Below are 22,543 nucleotides of genomic sequence, written 5' to 3'. Positions count from 1 at the left end.
AATAAGAACTTGTATTGTCACGAGCTTCATAAACTGAGCACCTTTCACACTTTATTCTCAATTTTAAGAAATGTTGACACCATAGCAAAATTTGAATTTTTTTTTTTTTTTTGAAAAATGAAATAGCAAGAAATTAGTAAAAAAAAAATTAATCTCACTTTTATAGGTTTTTGGCATTTATGTTTATAAATGTTACAATTTTTTAAAATAATTAACTGTTACAGTAATTAGCCCCTTCACGATAACTGCAGTACTACACTTTTGCAGGGCAAATTAATAACGTTTGGTGAACTTTTTTGTTTGACAGATAATTAAATGATGTATAGTAAATAATTGCTTTTATGTCATATTTCACCAAAGTATATCATTTTGCCCTGCAAAAGAGCAGTACTGCAGTTATCGTGAAACGGTCTATAAGTATGATCCTTCTTATGATTTACAAATGTTTACATTGAATTTCTTAAATCTTTGGAGTTCCTCACACAATTAATGTATGGAACCTTTTACATTAAGTGTTAGCTTGATTTCAAAAAATATATAGTGAGTACACATTTTTAAAAACAAAAATTGATTCTATGACCTTTACATTGAAACATGACTGCTACTGGTTCACTACCCTGTGTAAGAACATATATACACGTATCTGTTTTATAAGTACAATCTATTCTACCTCTACATCATAACAGAATATTGTGTTGGCTTTAAATTAAACACCACCACAAGGAAAGAGTTATACACAGAACTGCTAACTAAAGTAGCATACATACTATGCATATATAAAACTTAATATATGCATACGTGAATTAAGTAAATATAAATTCTAACTATCTATTGTTAAAAATTTCAATCTATACACATGTAACATGAAGAAAATGTGACTGACCAGACCAGGATTTGAACCCTGCATGCATGGGCCTCTTAACATGTACCAACTGAACTATATATGGTCACAGGCAAATGAGCCTTCTGACTGCCACATGTGTACATCAAACATTTTTACCACTGTGACAGATCAAGCAACGCAAATTGTTTTAATAATAAGGATTTTATGAAGGGCAGGAATAAATTCTTTATGAAGTAATCTCTTGATTTCAACCATTACAAATTAATGTGATGCAGCAATAAATGAAAGTCTTTTTAAACTGCAGGAACATTCTGTACATGTACATAAATTGACGCATTCAAAATTTAGCGCAAACACTAGGTATTGAGTGGTTGGCGTAATCATAAATTAGCGTTACACACATCCACGCCATGTATCATAAAAAGCCGCTAAAATATGAAGCCCGCTTATTTTAGTACACATACAGTATTACTGTAGATCACTAAAACTTTTGCAACACCTTATTTTCGTGAGGTTGTTGTTCAGTACTTACAAGCGAAACAAAATTTTCACAAATATTGGTTATTGCTCTATATAATCTTTCATAGTAGAATTATGTGTGAGAATTAAGTCTTCGCAAGCAGACAGATTTGCATAAATTACGCAAAAATAAAGTTCTCCCGAATAAAAAAGTAATTTACAGTTACCATCATGTATACAGATATTCAGTTATGGTGGAGAGTGGCTTGAGGATGACACCTACAATATTTATTTTCTGATCATGTAGTCAGAGGTCAAGGTGAAAGGTTAAGACTTTTGTTCAGCAATAACCTGGTATGTACATTTATTTGATGACATAATAATCCAGTTTTTTTTTTAAATTCTTATTTTCAATAAATTTCTTCTTGTTTTCATTGACTAGATTAACAACAGTCTGAGGTAGACATACTAATAGGTCAAGGTCAAAATTTTATTTGTCCAGGAAATCCTTTTAATGTGGTGCAAACACAAAAAGTATATTTGACTCTACATATTTGCCTATTCACTTAACACTGCCTTAAGGTTGTTATAAAGAGCAACCTGTGGATTACTCATATCATGGTTGTATTATGAAAACTCAAGGTCAAAAGATCAAGATTATTTTTAATGCGTATTGCAGATATGACCCTGTATTTCCTTGTTGTTTGTCTATACTAGTCTATACATGTATTGACTTCTGTTCTTTCAGACAACAACTGTAATGACATGGTGATTCAAAGACAATCCTATGTATCATCATGATCATGTGCTAAATAGAAAGGTATAAATACCAGTTTTCTGAAAGGAAAGATTAGTCTATAATTATTACTTTTTTATTACTTTCATTATAAGATCAATAGATTCCTGAACTAAGGGTCAATGAATTTTACTGCAAATACTGTTGGAGAGCCCTTTGCTTCATGAACAAAGATTTTTTTTCTTTTTTTCTTGCCTTGTGATTGTTGAAAAAAATTCACCCTTTTCTATCCCTTTCAATGAGGGGCGCTCTATGCCAAGTTTAGTTAAAATTGCAAAATGCTTCATGCATAAAAGTGATGAATTTGATCAGAAAGGGTCATACTTAAGCTTTTAAGTACAGAACTGCTAAAACAGAAAAAAAGGTTTTCATTAAAAATAATTATACACAATTCTAAACAATAAGGAGAGAAAGAGACCTTTTGCAAAGCTCTGTGTTATAAAAATCCTAAAGAAATTCCACCAAGATATATATTATACAGTATATAAAGGTGCACTCAACATGTTGAAGAGGAATTTTGGCAGTCTATGAGAAAGTACTACAATATAACAATATCATATAGAAAAAAACTAAGTTTATCAAATTAAAAATTATACCTACATCAGATACAATCTGTTTAAAAATAAAATTTGACTGTAATGTCCTTAACACTGTTGGCATAAATATTCAAAAGGTTATATGTAATTGCTTCATTTTAAATTTTTTCTGCCAAATTGTCACAATAGACCCTTTTCCTATGACATATTTTGCCTAGGAGTTATTTCCCTTAGCCGCCATATTGTAGGGCAACATTCCCAGATCCCTTCATTATTCAACCAAGTTCAATTTCTTATACTGGTTACTGAGGTAAAGATAACACTATTTTTCTTATGAATACACATTTGTTATATCCTCTATTAATTCATGATAATAAGATTGTAAATATTTTCCCCCATATTTTTCTTGAATGCATGTTTAAAATTGGTTGCTCAAAGAGGTAAATTCACTGCTTTGCCATACAAGATGGCAGCTAAGGGGAATAACTCCTAAGCAAAATGTGTCATAGGAAAAGGGTCTATTGCATTTAAAAAATTGCCTTCTTTCATCATCATTTCATAAATTTCTATCTTAAAATGTAATAATGGTGAATACCAAATTACACATTAAAGCCATTCAATAATTTCAAGGACTAAAAAAAAAAAAGAAAAGAAAAAATTCTATTATCACTAAAATAATAGGAAATTCTACAATATTTTCTGGCAAGAGAGACAATCCAGAACAGTTTAAAAAAAACACACACACACTGATTGATTAAAACATGAGTAAATACAGCTGGAAAAAATTGAAAATAGATTTCTGTACATTCCTTTTACTATGTGTGTTAATAAATTCTTTCCCTTTTCATTTATGATTTCATGCTTACTGTAGATTCCCACATATACACAAGGAATTAATTATCGCATAATTTCGCAAGATGCACCACTCGCAAAATAAAATTACTCACTTTTATTTTTATGGTGCTGAAATGCATGTAAAATCTTTAGATCAAACCTCTACTCGCGAATTATCGTTTTTTGCGATTTCACGTCTAAGGGCCATTTCCCGATATAAAGTACCCGCGTAAAATAAGGAATCTACAATATGATATGCTAAAGAAGAAGTTCTGATATATGCATGCATACATAATTATATATGATATTTAAACCTAGTTTGTATTGCATCAGCTGAACTTTTCTAATCAAATCATTTGGTAAAGCATAGTTTCTTTATCTTGAATTTATTTGTATTTGATTTCCCGTTAATGATTGTAATAACTCTAATTATTCATAAGAGGAGACAGCTAGTACTCATACTAGAACATTTTCCTAGTACAGTATCAGCTATAATGTCACCTCTTCCCTCTCCTAACTAGGACAGGATGTTTTAATCCTTATAAAGCCAGTATTACCAAATTTGAAATTCCAATCGAACTTTCTTATGTCCATAGAAATCAAACTATTTTGATTGTTTTCATTGTGAACAGATACTTTCTTTTTGTTTTTTCCCTCTTAAATCCCCAACACTTTTTAAAGGAATTTTGCATGTGTGAAGTAAACATTGTCTAGATTCTTTCTAAATATTTCTGGACATTTTTTTCTGACATAAATTTCTATGTGTGTGCTCTACATTAACAAAATATTTATGTATTACAATAATTTTTTTTCCCTTAAATTCAAGTCTGAAATGTTTTATTGGTATATAAGGTACAAGTTAATGGAGATAATACAGATATTAGCCTTGCGCCTATATAAATCATTGTTGTAAATACATACGAGGGTTGTTAGAAAAGTTCACGGACAAGTTCTATTGTGAGCGCGCTATTTCCATGAAACTTAGACTTTTTATTGAAATTAAAAATTGCACAGTTGTAGCTCAGAAAGAATTATGATATTTTATCTGTCGCTACAGTATTCATGAAACGTCACTTGCCGAAATTTTGAATTAAATTGGAGGGTGTATGACAGTTTTATAGCCATTTTTAAACAATCAACGCATAAAAACAAAGCCAAAAATGGGAACGTCATGGAGCACCGAGCTACTAAAAAATTATGTGTGCAGACATATGAAAATGTCTAAAATAGACTAAAATGCTTCTAGATGCTGCTAGAAATTGCCTATACGTACAAAGGACAAAAGTATTCAAATGGTAGTAGCTTTATAAGAATGGAAGGATTAACATTTTTAATGATCAACTCCATCAATACCCCAATACCCCACTTATCGCATGAACGTTGCGCTTATGGATTTTGCATTGTTTCCAAACCTGATCTCTTAACTGCATAGACTTATTTTAAGATCTCACTAATATCCGAAACAGCACAAAAGACATTATAGAAGAAAAGTATCATGTCGAGATATAGATATTTAACTTCTGAGTAGAAAAAAGACAAGAAAAGTTGAAGAAATGAAAGATATTTAGAACTATGATAAAAGCTTAATGGGTTTGAAATCTGATTGTCAAGTCACTTAACGTCAAATGATTGCTCCGTGAATCCTATGACCGCATAGTAAAAATTGTTGTAAATTTTTCAAAATTTTAGCAAATGGACCTGATTTTTTACATACTAATAAACAAAAGATAGGAATTTCATCAGACATAAGTCATACTTCACAGTACACAATAGATTTTCCGTAAATCAACGTGTCCGAGAACTTTTCTAACAACCCTTGTATGTATAATCAGCAAATGTTATTTATTCATAATTACTTGTGATGCCTGTAATGTAAAAAAAAAAATACAATTCAAAAAAAAATTTTTTGAATGTGTGTATGCATGGTCTCACACATGAACAAGCAATGTGTAATAACAAGGATACATATGTACCAATAAAATCCAATACTTACAGTGTACCAAGGAGTATTTTTCTTTTTCTTGTCAGTTTTATCCCCACTTTTCTTGACTGACGACAGACTGTTCTCATCAACTCGACTACTATCACTGATTACACCATTCTTAGACTCCAGACTAACATTCAATTCTACAGATTTCTCTGAGCATTTGTCCATGATGTTTTCCAAAGACTTCTCAAATGAACGTTCCCTTGAGTGTGCTCGAACAAACTCAATACTACTCCTGCTGCCGGAATCCGATTTATCAGCTGATTTGGTGGGTGTTCTGTTGTGACTAGATGATTCCCTGAAAGACAATGACTTTCCCCTCGATATACTGGATCCACTAAGGGTTGGGGACTTGGATGATTTGGAATCTGTCCTGTCTAAATTGACCCCTGAAGCTTTACCCCAGGACACACTGTCAGAACTTGGACTCTGCTCAGATTCTTTTGTGGGCTCTGTGTGTCGTCGTACATCATAGTTACTACTGAAGCTGTGGCGCTGTCTGATTTCCCGACCATTAGTGAATATGTTATTGGTGACATTAAGGAGAGGTTCAGCAGGTTCCTCCATGTCCTCTTTCTTCACCTCAGTCCTAATTTGGGAGTATGGAGCCGGAGAAAATTTTGCAAGGCCCGACTTACTAAAAATATAAATTATAGAGATGCAATTTTTTTTTATTTTAATACATGTACCCGGTACCTACCATTTTATTTTCTTTTGAATCTATGACTCTTATTGTGTGGTTTGACCAAAATTCATTAAATATATTTCAGAATCGGAGAGTACGTATTTTCGGATTTCCTATAGTTAATACATGTATTGCCAAGACAATGTCTTCAATGGATTATAGAATAATTTACTGGTAATTGAATTTTTAAATTAGTAGAAACTCTAAAATGTAGAAACTTGTGAAGTTTTTTTTTTTTAATCACAATTTCTCATGATTGTGACAAGATCTGACTAATTTCTGTCTGGCTGCATGAGACCCAACTTTTCAGCAGGGCTAACAAATTTAAAGGAACATTATTTTATTTATCTGTTCATTTATATATTTGCAATTATATAAAATTTTGAATTATTATATACAGGTATACAAAAATAAGACTCACTGAATTTACAAGACATAAGAAAATTCAATGAAGAAATTTTCAATACCTGTAGGCATAATTTATGATAAAAATTATCTCTCTTTTTAATACCTAATCTTACTAGTACCTTTATACTGAGCATCCAATCATGCTCCCAAATGCTGACTAACTCACCTTGGAGAGTCAGAATTCATGCTTCCAGAACTCTGGGAGTCTTGGTCCGATTCAGCAGATCTCTTTCTACTGATGCTGAAAAAAAAAAAACAATATTGATTTATAAGGTGTAGATTATGTGACAATATGTTCAAATATAGAGATGATTTGGCACTCAATTTATTGTTGCATAAGAGCACTTTTTGAGAGTAAAAATTGTAGCAGACCCAGCAACCTATCTTCAGTTCTGATTAATATGCTGTATCACCGGCACATGTTCCACACTGTCAAGCTTGGTCAGGTTTCCTTTGGATTCAATTTACCCATTATGGCCATATACCATATATAGACTATCAATTAAAACTTTATATTTCATTGCCAATTATGCAATTTTCAAATATTAAAAATCCTTTCATTTCTAACTTAAAATTCCAAACTTTCTAACCTTTCCAGTTGGTTAATTTAAAAGTAAAAAATCATGTTTCTTCTCTGTATTATGTTCATCAACATTCTCCTTTTAGAAAATTACCTACTGTGCATTTTTTTATTTCACTGGGGAATATCTATTTCTGCCTGTTGTGTGATGGTGGCTACATTAAATCTTTTCAACAGCTGCTACGACAAAAAATCATTACGATTGTCAAAGCTCACTACATTGCCAAACCAGCAAGATTTAATTTGAGGTGTGTGTGTGTAGACTATGAAGGTATTATTAAATTACATAAATCAATAACTAAGACAAAAAAGCTACACTTACTAAGTTACTCTAGATAAACAGACAGTGTTATGTTTTAACATACACATCAACATTGTGCATTAATCTGCATTACAGGTCCATATTATAATCTCACATCTGTACTGTCACTTGTTGTTATGTAATTGTTCACAGAATGATCTCAAAAAATAGTAAAAGTTTTGATCGCTTATTAAATTGGCCACAATAATGCCTGATAAAACACTGAAAGCTGGATTTACATCTGCGAAATTTGTCAACATATCTGCTGGTGTTGGATTTTCCAAGACTCTAAAGCTGATGTACATGACATTTTTGGGGGATGGAGGCAGGGTTTGGCTAAGGGTTATCCACAAAAAAAAAAGACAAAACTGTCATGACATGATGTACTTCTCCTATACCCATATACTCATCACCTCCCTAAATCATCACCAATTTACAAAAGATCAATGATTTGAGGAATCGCTGTCTAGTTTGTTGGGTATGCTAGGGCATCAACAATAGTTGGAAATGCAAAGCCTGTTATGCATATTAAAATTATCCCACATTTCCAACTGTCATTGATGTCCCTTGCATACCCAACATACTAGACAGCGATTCCTTATACTTACATTCATATACGAGATAAAATTGTAAATAGCTGTCTAATAGATCTAAAATACATGAGGCACCCCACGTTTATTTCAACAGTCCACACCCACTGCCGTCAGATACAAAGACAGCATGAGACTGACTTGCATATTAGGCTTCTGACCCTTCACTAGGTGAAGATTACAATCAGGTGTAATTATAAAAAAAATCAACTCACCCATCGTCGCAAGCCACGGGTTTTGTGTCCATTCTATTTCCACAAACCCGTGGCTGTCTCCTACAAATTTCTCTCGTTCTCGTGAATATTAATAACATACATTCAACCAATGGAATAACATCTGACGCTTCAAGTCAGAACCAATGAAAATGATCAGTCTATCTTGTATTTGGATGTAACCATAACCACGAGCTGTACATCAACTTCGGTTCAAATTTCCTTTCTTAACGAGTAACGCTATTCAGCGTTCTCACACAACGTCTACATTCGAAACCCTGTATTTTAATGTAAAACCTTGTAAGTATTTCAGAATATACGTTACTCACCTCTGTTCTTCAGGATCTATCGTATTTTTTTCAATAAATCTGCCACACATAGCAAACATGATTTCATTATGGGCTCCGCCATTTAAGCGTACAAAAAATTGCTACAGAGTGATTTAATTGGTCAAGGTAAATCCATCCTCGCAAGCCAGGGGTCCTGAGTCAACACGTTGCCGTTGGACCCCTGGCATATTTCATTCAATATTTGTGGGCTTGCTTCTCTTATTGAGAAGCACCAATCAAATTAAAGCTTTCAAAAATAGTTAGATAAGGATTCAGTTGACACCTCAAATGCACGTGTTACAAGTTGTTTATCAAAGAATGGCTTAATGTGATTGGTTGAGAGATAAGATAAACAATCAAGATTTGTAATTTTTCCGAAAGATGTCGCTACAGTCAGCCCACAAATATTGAGTGAAATATGCCAGGGGTCCAACGGCAACGTATTGACTCAGGACCCCTGGCTTGCGAGGATGAGGTAAATCTGGCATCACTTAATAAATATTCAATGATTCAGTCGCGAGAATGAGAGAATTTGGTAGGAGGCAGCCACGGGTTTGTGGAAATAGAATGGACACAAAACCCGTGGCTTGCGACAATGCAACTCACCTAACTTTCAAAGAGTTATTATAATAGAGAAAACAATTATAAATGTAAATATTATAAAATAAAATAAAAATCCATTTATTTGGAAGGAATTGTCTAAACATCATAAATTATAACACTTCATGAACTTTATTTCTTAATTACTCTTTATAAGAACATCAATGCTAAAGGTATACCTATATAAAGCATTCAGGCTATCAACTCGTGATCCTCATGTCAGCTTTTTGTCTAGTGTCTACTATTATTACAATTCTGATCAGATTTTGATATTGTGTTAAGTTTATTTTCTTTGAGTGCTAAACTAACTCAAAATGATGAAACGTTCAAAAAGTTCAATCAAATCAGAGCTTGAATATTGTACAGAGACCATTTTTTTCTGTATATGTGCAAAGTAAAAAAAAAAAGAAAAGATAACAAGAATAAATAAATAAAAACTATAAATTGATAAAACTTTTACTGAAATGGCTTTAGCTTGAATCTCGAAAAACCTTAATTTACATAAATTCAGAAAATGCCTGATTTTCCGATTTCGAAATCAGCTGATCTTAACAAAATGACCTTATTATCAACCTTTCACGACTCCAGAAATGTTCCAACTTGTAAAAGAAAACCAGTGATTGGGCTCTTTTTATACACTTACTGCTGTGGTGACCATCTAAATATACTGGTAACAGCCGCTACCGTAGAGCTGACGGCAGAACTCAGTCCGTGTGGATTAGACCCGTCTGCATTTTCACATTTGCTGATCAAGTCTTCGAGTTCATCGTTGTTATTTCGAATGTCTGTCTCATTTTGCGGAGGATTTCGCGAGTTGCTCATAATATGCAATAAAACATAGCAATTTAGATTCAAGACGTAAATGAATAACACACAATTCCTGACGGAAAGAGAGAATATATCATTAACCTTTGGCTTTGCCTTCGTTTATTTACTACAATGGTCTGACAAGTGCGTCATATCCTGTTTCATTTTCGATCCCGATCTATATATAATAAATTAATTTAATACAAGCTTAATCTTTTAAAAAGATAGGTGAGCTAGCGCTGTAGCTATCATAAACCACAGAATTAGATATCTGAATTATTGGATTAATTTGCTGAATTGATTAAGGGGACTACCATTTGATTCTGAGGAGGGGAGTTGGGTGGGGGTCTAGCAAAATCTTTCGAGTACTTATTTCCATGCCAGTCAAGTACAAATTATTTATTTTCAAGATGGTCAAGGACAGATTATTCATTTTCTTCTTCACTGAAAAAGTTTGAAAAAAAACAAAACAAAAAAACAAAAAAAGTTCAAAGAGGGAATGGGGGGGGGGGTTAAGTAGCAATAGTCAATGACAGATTATTTATTTTCTTGCCGGTCGTGGAAAGACAGTTATTTATTTTCAACTTTTTTGAGGACAGATTATTTATTTCCAAAATCTGCCAGCCCCCCGCCCCCCTTCAGAATCAAATGGTCGTCCCTAATTATTAATAGGAAGACACAGTGGTACACTGGAGGTAGTGTTGGGGGGATGTGTCTTAATTCAGAATGGTGAAGGTTTCAGCTATTCAGTGTTTAATACAAAATATTCATCAGACTATTTATAGAAAAGGCTATTGTTGGATAAATTCGGGATACCCAGAGTCAAAAAACATTACAATAATGAACTTCAAAGCTTTGTTTTGAGTGGGTTTTCACATTGGTAATGGCAGGAATCATTAAATGTGCTTTAAGCATTCTGTAGTTTACTGTAATTTTAATTTTAAAGTGAAAAATAAGAGATAAGTAGAACCAATGAACACCTAGTTTAAAAATATTCCAGTGTGGTACTGTTTTGTAGCAATCGCAACCTTTCGGCCTTTCCGGCAAGCTCGGAAAACATATCCGAAGATAGTTAAAAATAGCTAGTTTTTTTTAATATTATAATTTTAGAAACTATAACTGATCTGTACAGTTTTGGCATTTACTGTTACCCTTTGTACATTTATTTAAGATTAGACAACAAAACGCGAAACTTCAGATCATATGTATTTTCTAGGGATGTCAACGAATAGTCGACTATTCGACTGTCAGTCGAATGGACCGACGATCGAATAATGAAACGACATTCGAATATTATAATTTTAAAAAAATGCAATAAAAGAGTGATAACGATATGGAATTCTCATTTCAAAATTGAGAAACCGTCTTTCCTCGGAGACAGTTGATAAGATAATTTTCCTCTACAAAAAAACTTGATTTTCCATGTGCGTATATAGAAAGTGCAGTAATTATAAATGCTTCACTACCGCGAGAATTAATTATCTACCAGTTACTGCTTGTGTTGTTTTTGTAATAAATCAACCATCAACATATATCTGGGCTTTGTTTGTAAAAAAATTAATTGGACTTGATTTTATACGATGTACCAATTATCTTTTATTTTAAGATTGCTCAAATGCGAGGAACATGTGACATGTTTTGACGCTTCAATAATTATTAGAACAATTCGCTTGCATTTTAAATTGTTCATAATTAAGGACATTTTGATAGCCAGAACCATCAATAAATGAATAAGCAGTAACTAACTGTTTAACAATTTAACAGCCACCTGGCGTGTGGATAGTGTGAGACCCCCCCCCCCCCCCCTAAATATTTCACAATAAGCTTTAAAAAATATCGGCTAGAAAATTTTGAATGCTAACTAAAATAAAAACTAACTGCATGTACAGACCAATTTATGAATTCGATTGATGGAGAAATCATGAATTTAGGAATATTAGATTTCTAAATTTATTTCATATAATCTTGCAATCCAACGTTACGCTGCATTAATTTTTATGTTACTTTTTAAACAGATTAAGGGTTTTTGAGTTATAGATACGCCATGTACCAGTGAAGTTTGAAATAAAATTTTATTTTCAGAAAAGGTTCCGAATATTCGACTATCGTTCGAATGATGCAATCGAATAATCGACTAAGAAAAATAAATATTTTGACATCCCTAGTATTTTCAGATTAAAAAACGAAATTGAAATGGTGCAGTTTATCTACAGTAGTATTCCCATAATGGCCTACCATGAAGTCGAGCATACGTATTCCAGTAAAAAAGACTAACGTAGTTGCTAGCGCTCGAAAGCGCTAGCAATAACAATCGGATCATAATTACTCGGGCTTTTCCGTCAAAAAAGGAAAAATGAAAAATTAAAGAATTATAATTATATCAGTGCTACTGCATTGTATCAATCGCTTCTCGTGTCTTTCCGACAAATTCTGAAAGATTTCCTGTTTTTTTTTCTCTGAGCTTGCCGGAATTATATAGGAAGGTAGTATACATGGTTAGCTTTAAGGAAAGCTAAGTTTTACCAGTTGATCTCTACAATCTTGGCATTATATGACCCAAATTTTCTTGTACTTTTAATCATAGGTTAGACAATAAATTAAGAAATTCAGAATTCGGATCATATCAATTTTTTATGATAAAACGAAATTATCATCGTACAGTCTATCTTCAGTAGTTTTCCCAGAATGCCCGACCGTAAAGTCGAGCATGCGTATTCCAGAAATATAGACTAACGTAGTTGCTAGCGCTCGAGAACGCTAGCAATAACAAGAGGCCCATGGGCCCCAACGCTAATCTGAGCACACTGGCTAGGAAGAGGCAGAAATCAGTTCAGTATATTGAAACATTTTAAAGGGGGGGGGGGGACTTAAATTTACACTACCTCAGGAGCTTCTATATCAATATTACTAATCATGGCTCTGCTTTTAAAAGATGCCACCAAATTCTCACGAATTCTTAATTATCTCCCCTTGAAAGAGGGTGCAGCACTTCCTGTGAACAAACTTGAATCCCCTTCACCCAAGGATGCTTTCTTGAGAAGAAGTTGAAAATGTGAAAAGTTAAATTACAGCTAGGCGACAGACATACGCCAGACACTCTTTGATCAGAAAAGCTCACTTGAGCCAAATCGGCTCAGGTGAGCTAAAAAAAAGTACATTTTGGGTTTTTTTCATAGAGAACTGTATTTGCCATATATATCCATTACGAAAATGCCGTTAGAGTCAATTGTATAAAAAATTGTGTAAAGAATAAATTCGATTTCTTCTATGATTATCTACTGGGCTTTCCTGCATGAAAGTAGGCTAAGAAGTCAATTAGTTTCCAATTTTGTATTCTGGATACATTGAGTGTAAATAGTTGTTTTCCCACCTTCAAGTGTCCCTGTCACAGTCATGCAATTTGTTTTGACACCCCTGCACCGTCTGTTTTTGTTATATACATTAAAATCGTCTCTTCAGTAATTAGAATGAGGTTTGTTGATCCTATATTTTAAAATGTCAAAGATATATGCATCTAAAACAATTTAAAAATGAAAAGATGCAGAATTCAAAAGTAGGTCGATGTGACCTACTTTTTGTCAGCATGTTCCATGGCCAAAACATGCATCAACTGAAAATTGAGATTTGATGATCCTAGACCTCAAACAGTTAATACAAATAATCATGATCAAATTCAAATGAGGTCATTGTTACTTCTTTTGGCATGTTTGGGGCAACAAATCTATAGGCTCCAATTCACGTCAATTGAGAAGATCTGATGATCTTATAGCCTCTTAGTATCCTGGCTGAATTGATTTAAAAAAAAAATTAATGATAAATTCAAGAACTAGGTCACTATGACCTCCTGTTGAATTAACAAATCTATGCATCAGCACTTTATTTTGGTGACCCTACATGTCATTGTATTAAAATTAATATCATCATGTTTAATTTGAAGATTTTAAAATGACAAGTTGTAAAATGTAGAAAATACATGTAGGTCACTGCATGTGACCTACTTTCAAGTTGACACACCCTAAGGCCCCAATATGCATAAACTGAATGGTTTGATCATTCTAAAATGACTAGATTTAATGTTATAAAAAAAATACAGAAAGTAGGTCACTAGAGCTCCTTTTCAGGTGAGACAATATGGAGTCTTAAGTATATTGATGCATCAGCTGACAATGTTTGATCATTCTATGTTTCACAGTGTCCAAGGTATGCATCTAAAACAATATGATAATGAATAGCAGCTAAATTCAAAAAAGCAGGTCATTGTGACCTACTTTTGGATTAACATCACAAGGTCCCAAAATGCATTACTGACATGTTTGATGATCCTAGGCTTCTTAATTAAATTATGAATAATGCTAAAATTTTCAAAATAGAGATCATCATTACCTACTTTTGAATTGACTGATGATGCATCAACTACATAGGTTACAGGGGTAGCCTTTGGCTCAGGTGAGCTAAAAAGGTCAATGGGGCCTACCTTTCAGCTGACACAACCTTAGGCCCCAATATGCATCAAATGACAAAGTTTAGATGATTCCATAACTTCTAAGTGACTAAAGTATTTTGAAAAATTTAGAAATTAAGAAACTGTGCCCTTCTTTTTGGTTGACACACTCCAAATTCCCACAATGCAACAAATGACAAGTTTTGACAATTTTTACATGTAATTGCTTACTATCTAAAATACCTAGTCAAAATTTTGTTTGTGTTTGTTTGTTTGTTTGCTTTTTTAAAAAATGAATAGCCGCCTTAAAATTCAGAAAGTAGGTAATGTGATCTACTTTTAAGTTGAGACAACCTTAAGTCTTAAGATGCATCAACTGACAGACAAGGTTTGAAGATTCTAATCTACTTAGTATCTGAAATATATAGCTAAAAATCTTTGAAAATGAATAATCATAAACCTCTGAGAGTATGTCACTCTGCCTACTTTTTAAGGGACAGACTCTGGGGTCCAATGATGTATCGACAATATGGCCCACATTTCAAAAACTTTACAAACACCTCACAAACGGCTTTAGCATTAGCTCTGAGTCTTGGCTCAAAAAAGCTATGTAGAAAAAAAACTATTGAAAGCCAAAACATTTAGAGAAGAAAGTTTAATGATATCAAATAAAACGTATCATCCAGTGCGTTTTCTGGTGTATCTTGTTGCCACTGTTCTGGGGAAAGCCCTGTTGTACCATAGTACAGACATACCTATCGCCAGTGACAGCCTATAAAAAATGTACATATACATTAAACAGACATAATATCCTTTATCAATAGCAAATACATGTATAAAGGCTAAAGAATTTAAAATAAAATAAAGTTAAAATGTAAAATATTCACATACACAGGACTGACAGGAGTAAAGCCCTTTGATGGCCAACACATATAAAACGTGGACATTAACTTACCAAGTAAGTATGTATTCCATGTGTCTGTTATTAAATTTAAGGTTTGTTTGTCCTCCTATAGGCCCTCCTTTTACACTACTTTCTGGTGATAAATAAAAAAAAACACAGTAAATTTACTGCAGCATATACAAACACAAAATTTTGTATGAAATTTCTCAACCTAATCCATGTGCAATAAAATAACTTAAAAAAGAAAAGTGTTGCTGTTAGTAAAGAATGGTTGAACTAACAAGAAAGTACACTAAAATACCCTTATAACAAAGTGCCAGGGATGAGCAATTTTGATTGGTCATAAATGTAATTTTTATATCTAAGTTAACAAGCATTCTGAGAGTATTGCATTGGCAATACTAGTCCCCTACCTAAAAGTGTAATCTGGTTCCCGTTAAAAATTGAAAATGTCATAATTCTGTCAAAAATCAATGAAGCAGAACGAAATGCAAACTTGATCTGTAACTCATCAACATAAATTCACAAACCAAAAATCAGCTTAATATCTGCAAGCGTTTAGAAAAAATTGTGGAAAACCCTAAAAAATTGAAAATGTCGTAATTCCGTCAAAAATCATTGAAGTGGACTGAAATGCAAACATGATCTGTAACTCATCAAGATACACTCACATACCAAAAATAAGATCAACATCTGCAAGCATTTAGAAAAAAAAAGTGTAGAAAACCAAGTGGGACAGGCTGACAGACAGACGGACGCACAGACTCAGAGGAAATCCATAGTCCCCTCCGGTTTCACTGGTAGGGGACTAATAATATGCTTTAAAACTATAGAGATTAAAAATCACTTCACAATGATCACTTCACTGTGAATTCATTACAAGTATGTTCACTGTAACTGTGTTTTACTGTTCTAATACAACAGTAGAACACAGTTACAGTGAACATACTTGTAATGAATTCCTCTCAGTCTGTCTGTATGTCAGCCTGTTCCACTTATTTTTCCGGACCTTTTTTCTAAACGCTTGCAGATATTGAGCTGATTTTTGGTATGTGAGTGGAGTTACAGATCAAGTTTGCATTTAGTTCCGCTTCAATGATTTTTGACGGAATTACGACCTTTTCAATTTTTAAGGGTTTTAAGGGTTTTCCGCAATTTTTTCTAAATGCTTGCAGATATTTAGCTGATTTTTGGTATGTGACTTTACCTTGATGAGTTAAAGATCAACTTTGCATTTCGTTCAGCTTCATTGATTTTTGATGGAATTATGGCATTTTCAATTTTTAACGAGAACAAGATTACACTTGCCCGTAGGGGATTAGTATTGCTAATGCAATACTCTCAGAATGCTTGTTGAGTTTAATCATATGATTTGTATTTCTTTGCTTTAGTATAAAGTTTGTAAAGTTCTTACCAAAATCACAGTCTATAAACACAGGATCAGTTCCTAGATAACTGGCCATCCTGGGAATGTCACGGTAGCTGAACAGTCGGGGGTTCTTAGGGTCCTGTATGGGATTTATATCTAGAGGATTTTTCTGAAATAGAATTAAATTTATTATTAAATATTCTTTAGTTTCTTGCAGCTTTTCTGTCTGATACAGGGTTATAACTAATGTTATTATCCTGCAGAATAATACAGTCAGCCTGATTGGTTCAGAGCAAGTCACATGCAGGGAGACAATTAGTGATGTCTCCCTCACATGCAGGGTGACAACAGTGTTGTCTCCCTTCAGATGACAATGAAATAATGCAAGCAAGCATTCAGGGTGTCAACTGTGTTGTCACCTTTTAGATAAAAAAAAAATAAAATGTCATAAGCATGATTATTACTCATATATATAATTCATATATATGCGGGTCAGTAAACAATAAATTCTTATGATGACATCAAAGTTGTCTCTTAAATTGACATATTTTGAAATTATGGAGTCAGAGCAGTGAGTAGGAGAACACAAGAGGTTTGTCTGATATTTTCTACTCTATCTTATTAAATTATGATTCTGTCTGATGAATAATGAAATCATCAATAAACTTCTGAATTTGTGATTTTTATTATGATGTTTATCAATGTGTTAGATGATTAAAAAAAAAGGGGGAAAAAAAACCTACCAACCTACCTATACATCTTGAAAGAAAGTGAGTCAAAGTATATAAAAACATAGGTAATCAGAGATTACAGAGCTCACCTCAACAAATGTTGTCTTTAAGTAAGGCAAAGTCCCATACTAAACTGACAATCTAGGAGTGTGCATCCCTAGATGCAACATTAATGCAATTTTGGTCTGATAGGGCTTGCAGTTACTTGATAATAGACTTATCTGAAAAGTTAAAACTAGTCACTCATCCAGAAAATGCAAGTCAAATCCAGCATCCAAAGCAAGTTTTGAGATTGTTCGTCCCCTGATGCATCATCCATGCAAGTTTGGTTCAGATAGGCCCTATAGTTACTTGGAAATGAGATCTGCTCAAAAAACTTTAACCTGGTTACTCATCCGGAAAATGTAGGTCAGATCCAGCATCCGAAGCAAATCCAGTAGTGTGCATCCTTAGATGTATCATCCATGCAAGTTTAGTCAATATAATAGGGCTTATAGTTACTTGGAAATGACATCTGCTCCAAAAACTTTAACCTGGTTACTCATCCAGAAAATATAGGTCAGATCCAGCATCCGAAGCAAGTCCAGTAGTGTACATCCTTAGATGTATCATCCATGCAAGTTTGGTCAATATAGGGTTTATAGATACTTGGAAATGACATCTACTACAAAAACTTTAACCTAGTCACTCATCCGGAAAATGTAGGTCAGATCCAGCATCCGAAGCAAGTTCAGTAGTGTGCATCCTTAGATGTATCATCCATGCAAGTTTGGTCAATATAGGGTTTATAGTTACTTGGAAATGAGACCTGCTCAAAAAACTTTAACCTGCTCCAAAAACTTTAACCTGGTCATTCTTTAGCTGAAATTGCAGCATCTGAAACCTTGACTGGTACAATAAAACACACCAGAAGCATCCTCCATGCATCTCTGACTAATATAGGCCATAAAAATACTTGAAAAGAAAACTGCTCCAAAAACCTTAACCTGGGACGCCAACACCGACGCCGAGGGTATTACATAAGCTCCCCCAACTTCGTTGAGGTGAGCTAAAAAAAAAATTAATGATGGCATGACATTCAATTTTTTTTCAACATTAATTTACTGTTTCATCTAAAACCACAAGTGTGTGAATCCCTTTATCATTTTAAATTAAATACTTGAAACTGCAAAAAAACTAGGGTCAGGTATCCCCCCAAATTTTTTCCACAATATATCACAATTTTTCCCTAAAATATCATGATAATATCATGATATTTTTACAAACAATTTTTACTGTGATTTTAATTAAATTTCCATGATTTTCTAACAAATATAGTGTGAAAACATAACTTCAATTTTTTTCATTTTTATTTATATATTAATAAAGAATATTTGCATGCTATGATGCTGTTGTTTTACTTTTTAACAACATTTATTAACATTCCTGTAATTGTGATTTAAGATTTTGAACAAAAAAATTAATCATTTCCGGAATATATAATTATTTACTTAATTCCGGTATTTTAATCATCATATCACGATGTATATAGCACAATAAAAAATCATGATATACCAGTATAAGGATAAAATTGTGCATCAGTAATAAAAACTACCTTTAAATAAATTTACATGTATATATATACATGTTCAAAGACATGCACTTTGGATAACGAGATTTAATCATTCCACATCAAAGTAACTATATCAAGCTAACATACTTGAACATATCCAACACACATGTCCATAGGCATACAAACCTTTTCTGGGGCTCTAATCATTCCAGATAGTTTTACATTCCCAGTTATCTGCCCTTCTGGTCTTGTTTCTGGATCCATCCAGGCCCTTGGGACCCAACCACGATTTACTAAAACTTCTCGGCTACATTTTTAAAAATAACAAAAGAAATACAAAAGGTAAAAATTAATTAAAATACTGAAGAAGTACTTTTTCCTGTGTAGTATTAATTTACGTTATGTACCGTTCACAAATTTCTGTGGAAATTTTACCCAGCATACTTAAAATACATTTAATGGATATATTGGGAATTTAAGAAATATGCACAATTTTCTATCTGTGGATTGAAAGTATGTTTACAGTATACATACTGATTTGTGTAAATTAGATAAACGTATATATATTTGGATTTAAATGTGACTACTCCTCTTTACATCATCTTATTAAAATAGGGAGAGGTTTGTAGTCAAAGAGCAATTTTATTTACCCACCCAGTGTCTTTTAATTTAAATGGAGTGACAATCCAAAGACCACCATTAGCTTTGAATCCTTTTGGAGTCCTATCTGGCTGAAAATTTGGGCGGAACCCAATCATCGCTTCACGACTGTGATCAAATTCTCCTTCTAGCCATACTGGGGTATATTCCAAGTCACTAAGATTTCCTCTGGTCATTCTATTTCAGGAAAAAAAAAAATTGAAGTAATATTGGTAGAAAATTCAATGTTCATGACATTCAAGTGAAATAATCATGATAAAAATAACCCACAGATCTGTAAGAGGCACTGGCTTAGCACCTGCTCTTTCATCAATGAGATCCAGAAGATTTTGTTTCCATTTTTTTCTCTCATACTGCCAGTAGGCCAGTCCATAAGCTGTTATGGGAAACATCTGAAAAAGTATATAAATTGTACATGATATGTATTTCATCATTCCAAAATAAATAAATTGACCTTGTGACAGATTTTTCTCTCCAATATTTCGAAGTTTACTTGTACCAAAATTTTCCTTGTTAGTAAGTGTAAAATACTCGCTAGTAGTTCTGAAGTCCAAATTCTTATTTTCAAAAATGACATTGTGTGTAAAGCAAATTCCTCAAAAATTTGTATTAAGTCATCCTGAAGTTACTTTTGGGCTAACCGACTTATTAAAATTGTGAATGTGCAATGAGAGAAATAAACTAAATATTCTAATATGTCTTAAAGCTCATGAGGTCTTGGATTAGGAATCTTTTGTTTTTAACTTACTGCAAGAATAATTTTGGAAATTGTACCCAGTTCATCAGTTTTAGCCTCTGGTTTGGGAATTGTTTTAAATTTAATTGGTGTTGGCTTCCTTGCAGGTGTTCCAGACTGAGCTGCCATCTGTCTTCTTGGAATTTTTACTTGACTTTTCACTCGAGTGATAAATATTTGTAACTGGCTGCTGCATCCTAAGGCTCTACGACAATGTTGGCAATGTAAATAAAATCCCTATAAAATACATAATGAAAAAGGTGAAGATAATGAACTTTGGTCATTCTCATAAAAATACTGTTTAAATGTAATAAAGTTCTAAATGCTATTACAGAAGACACTTATTTTTAATATACAAATATTTAATTTTTCCCAAGAATTTGTGATTGAAGTTTTGCTGGTTAACAAGTTTTCTCACACAAAAAAATGAGGTTCATTCCCAGGCATTTATCATAATTATGCAAGCTGAAATCAGAGGATGATGTTTCCTAAAACATCTTATTGGAAATCACTTGAATTGCTAATATCTCAACCTTTGGTATAAATATCTTTCTTAGACATTTCTGAAACAGTTTAGACATCACAAAATGATAAATTGTTTAGAATATTTTTGGAAGATTACGAAGAGATACAAAAACAGTTAAAAGCTAATAACTGGGTATCCTTCCTCTTGTAAAACCTAGTTCAAGTACCATTTCTTTGCCAAAACTAAATCTGGTTTATTTACGGCATTATCAGAATATAAATAGGTTCTCCATTGATTATAATTACAAATTCCATCTGCAACCCTCATTTCAAATACGGAAACTGAAAGCTCAAGTTTACGTTCAAAGGATGAGGGGACTTAACACCCAATTTTGGGTTTTTTTGCAAATCCTCTACCGAGCTGTAAATGAATTAAGTGAATCAAAAATATTTTACAAGCAATTACAAGATCCACATATACATGATTATATTAGGTAGAACATTTGTGCAAAAGCAATGCCTTGTTGCCATGAATCAAAATTGAAGCAACGATACATAAGTGTCACTGTCTGGAATTTGACATGTACCCAGAGTGGTTTTTAGGTCACAGAATCAAAATTAATAGGAGGTGGGGCTATCGATCGGTGTCAATGTCGACATCTCTCTCTAGTAATTTGAATTCATTTATGGTATCTTTCAGCGATGTCAATATAAAATTAAAAGATTTCTGTGGTAAATTAATTTTGTGAGGACTTGCAAAAATATAACAACATTTCATTTGCTAAATTCTGAGAATGGCAGACCAACCAAACACGCTCTTAGACGTGAATTAGATTGAGGTCACACATTTCAGAATACAATGTAAATGTTTTCACATGTACACTCGCAGCTGGACACCACATGATGAATTGTAATATTCAACAGGTCAATCGAAGTCAAATCAAGGTTAACACAGTCATAACAATGAAAGCGAGAAGTTTGTTTTGAACATGTTTTTTTTTTTTATAAAATTAGGTATGAGCACACGTTTGTCAGCTCATCCCCTTTTAATATGACATTATTTACAACCAAAGTTTTCTTAAGAACAGACGATAAACATGCGCTGACTATGTATTCAGACGATGAAAAAAGTATGACCCTGACTCTATTGATATTCAAGAATTCTTAGGGCCCCATGCCTTGGACATTTAAATGATTTCTTTGAAAAGAGAGTTTTAAATTCATATCTGAAGCAAGAATACACAGTTAAGATATCGGTGATTTATATTATGGAAAGATATAAACATTTTTTAAAACTTGAATTTATGAGGTTTTTTTCAGGACTCTTAAGTCCACCCATTCTTTCATGTAAAGTAATCCCTTGTCAGCCATTAAAAACAAAGGTTAAACGCCATTTCTAAAAGTTTCCATGGAAAACAATTGGTACTAGTGAAATGACAGAAAGTCTGAATATATATTTACGTTAAAGAGCCACGGGATTATTTGACAGAGGAAACGCTGGAAAATTATGGAGGTAATTCGGGAAAATTATGTAAACAAGCATATTCTAATTAGATGGTTTAAACTGTGTTATATCTCAAGAAAACATTCACTTGTATATCTTTTTGAAAAAACACTTCTGATTTTGAATTACTTGTATAAAATCTTTTGAAAATAAATTTCTTGACATCTTTCACAATTTACTGGACTCTTCGGACTCTTCTGCTTTAGGAAACCA

General features: G+C 33.0%; 3 protein-coding genes across 3 annotated transcripts in view; 1 reads left to right on the top strand and 2 right to left on the bottom strand.

The window, feature by feature from the left end:
- Positions 1-10,120, bottom strand: part of LOC133174172 (protein Aster-B-like) — a 30,074-nt gene extending 19,954 nt beyond the window's left edge. The window contains exons 1-3 of the mRNA XM_061309235.1: positions 9,805-10,120; positions 6,716-6,790; positions 5,463-6,093 (exon numbers count right to left, since the gene is read on the bottom strand). Coding sequence (XP_061165219.1) covers positions 5,463-6,093; positions 6,716-6,790; positions 9,805-9,983 — 885 coding nt within the window. The 5' untranslated portion in view covers positions 9,984-10,120. The remainder of the gene's footprint in view (positions 1-5,462; positions 6,094-6,715; positions 6,791-9,804) is intronic.
- Positions 1-22,543, top strand: part of LOC133174152 (NADH dehydrogenase [ubiquinone] 1 alpha subcomplex subunit 5-like) — a 173,632-nt gene that overhangs the window by 147,293 nt on the left and 3,796 nt on the right. The gene's annotated exons all lie outside the window — the stretch shown is intronic.
- On the bottom strand, positions 15,050-22,527 carry LOC133174151 (surfeit locus protein 1-like). The gene is made up of 8 exons (XM_061309207.1): positions 22,460-22,527; positions 20,374-20,598; positions 19,896-20,017; positions 19,620-19,802; positions 19,152-19,272; positions 16,728-16,851; positions 15,365-15,446; positions 15,050-15,181 (listed from the first exon to the last, which is right to left on the bottom strand). The coding sequence occupies exons 1-8, from the start codon at positions 22,493-22,495 to the stop codon at positions 15,088-15,090; spliced, it is 987 nt and encodes a 328-aa protein (XP_061165191.1). The 5' UTR covers positions 22,496-22,527; the 3' UTR covers positions 15,050-15,087.

Source organism: Saccostrea echinata, unplaced genomic scaffold (assembly GCF_033153115.1).
Source record: "Saccostrea echinata isolate AGI-Se365-2 ecotype Australia unplaced genomic scaffold, CSIRO_AGI_Sech_v1 ptg000057l, whole genome shotgun sequence".
Classification (NCBI taxonomy): domain Eukaryota; kingdom Metazoa; phylum Mollusca; class Bivalvia; order Ostreida; family Ostreidae; genus Saccostrea; species Saccostrea echinata.
The sequence above is the reverse complement of the archived record's forward strand: the minus strand, read 5'-3'. Positions and strand labels throughout refer to the sequence as shown.

Coding starts and splice junctions, on each gene's coding strand:
- LOC133174151 (XM_061309207.1), bottom strand. CDS start 22,495: ATGTCAAGAAATTTATTTTCAAAAGATTTTATACAA. Junction 19,273..19,619: donor TTTAAATTAAAAGACACTGG/GTGGGTAAATAA, acceptor TTAAAAATGTAG/CCGAGAAGTTTTAGTAAATC. Junction 16,852..19,151: donor TGATTAGAGCCCCAGAAAAG/GTTTGTATGCCT, acceptor ATTCTATTTCAG/AAAAATCCTCTAGATATAAA.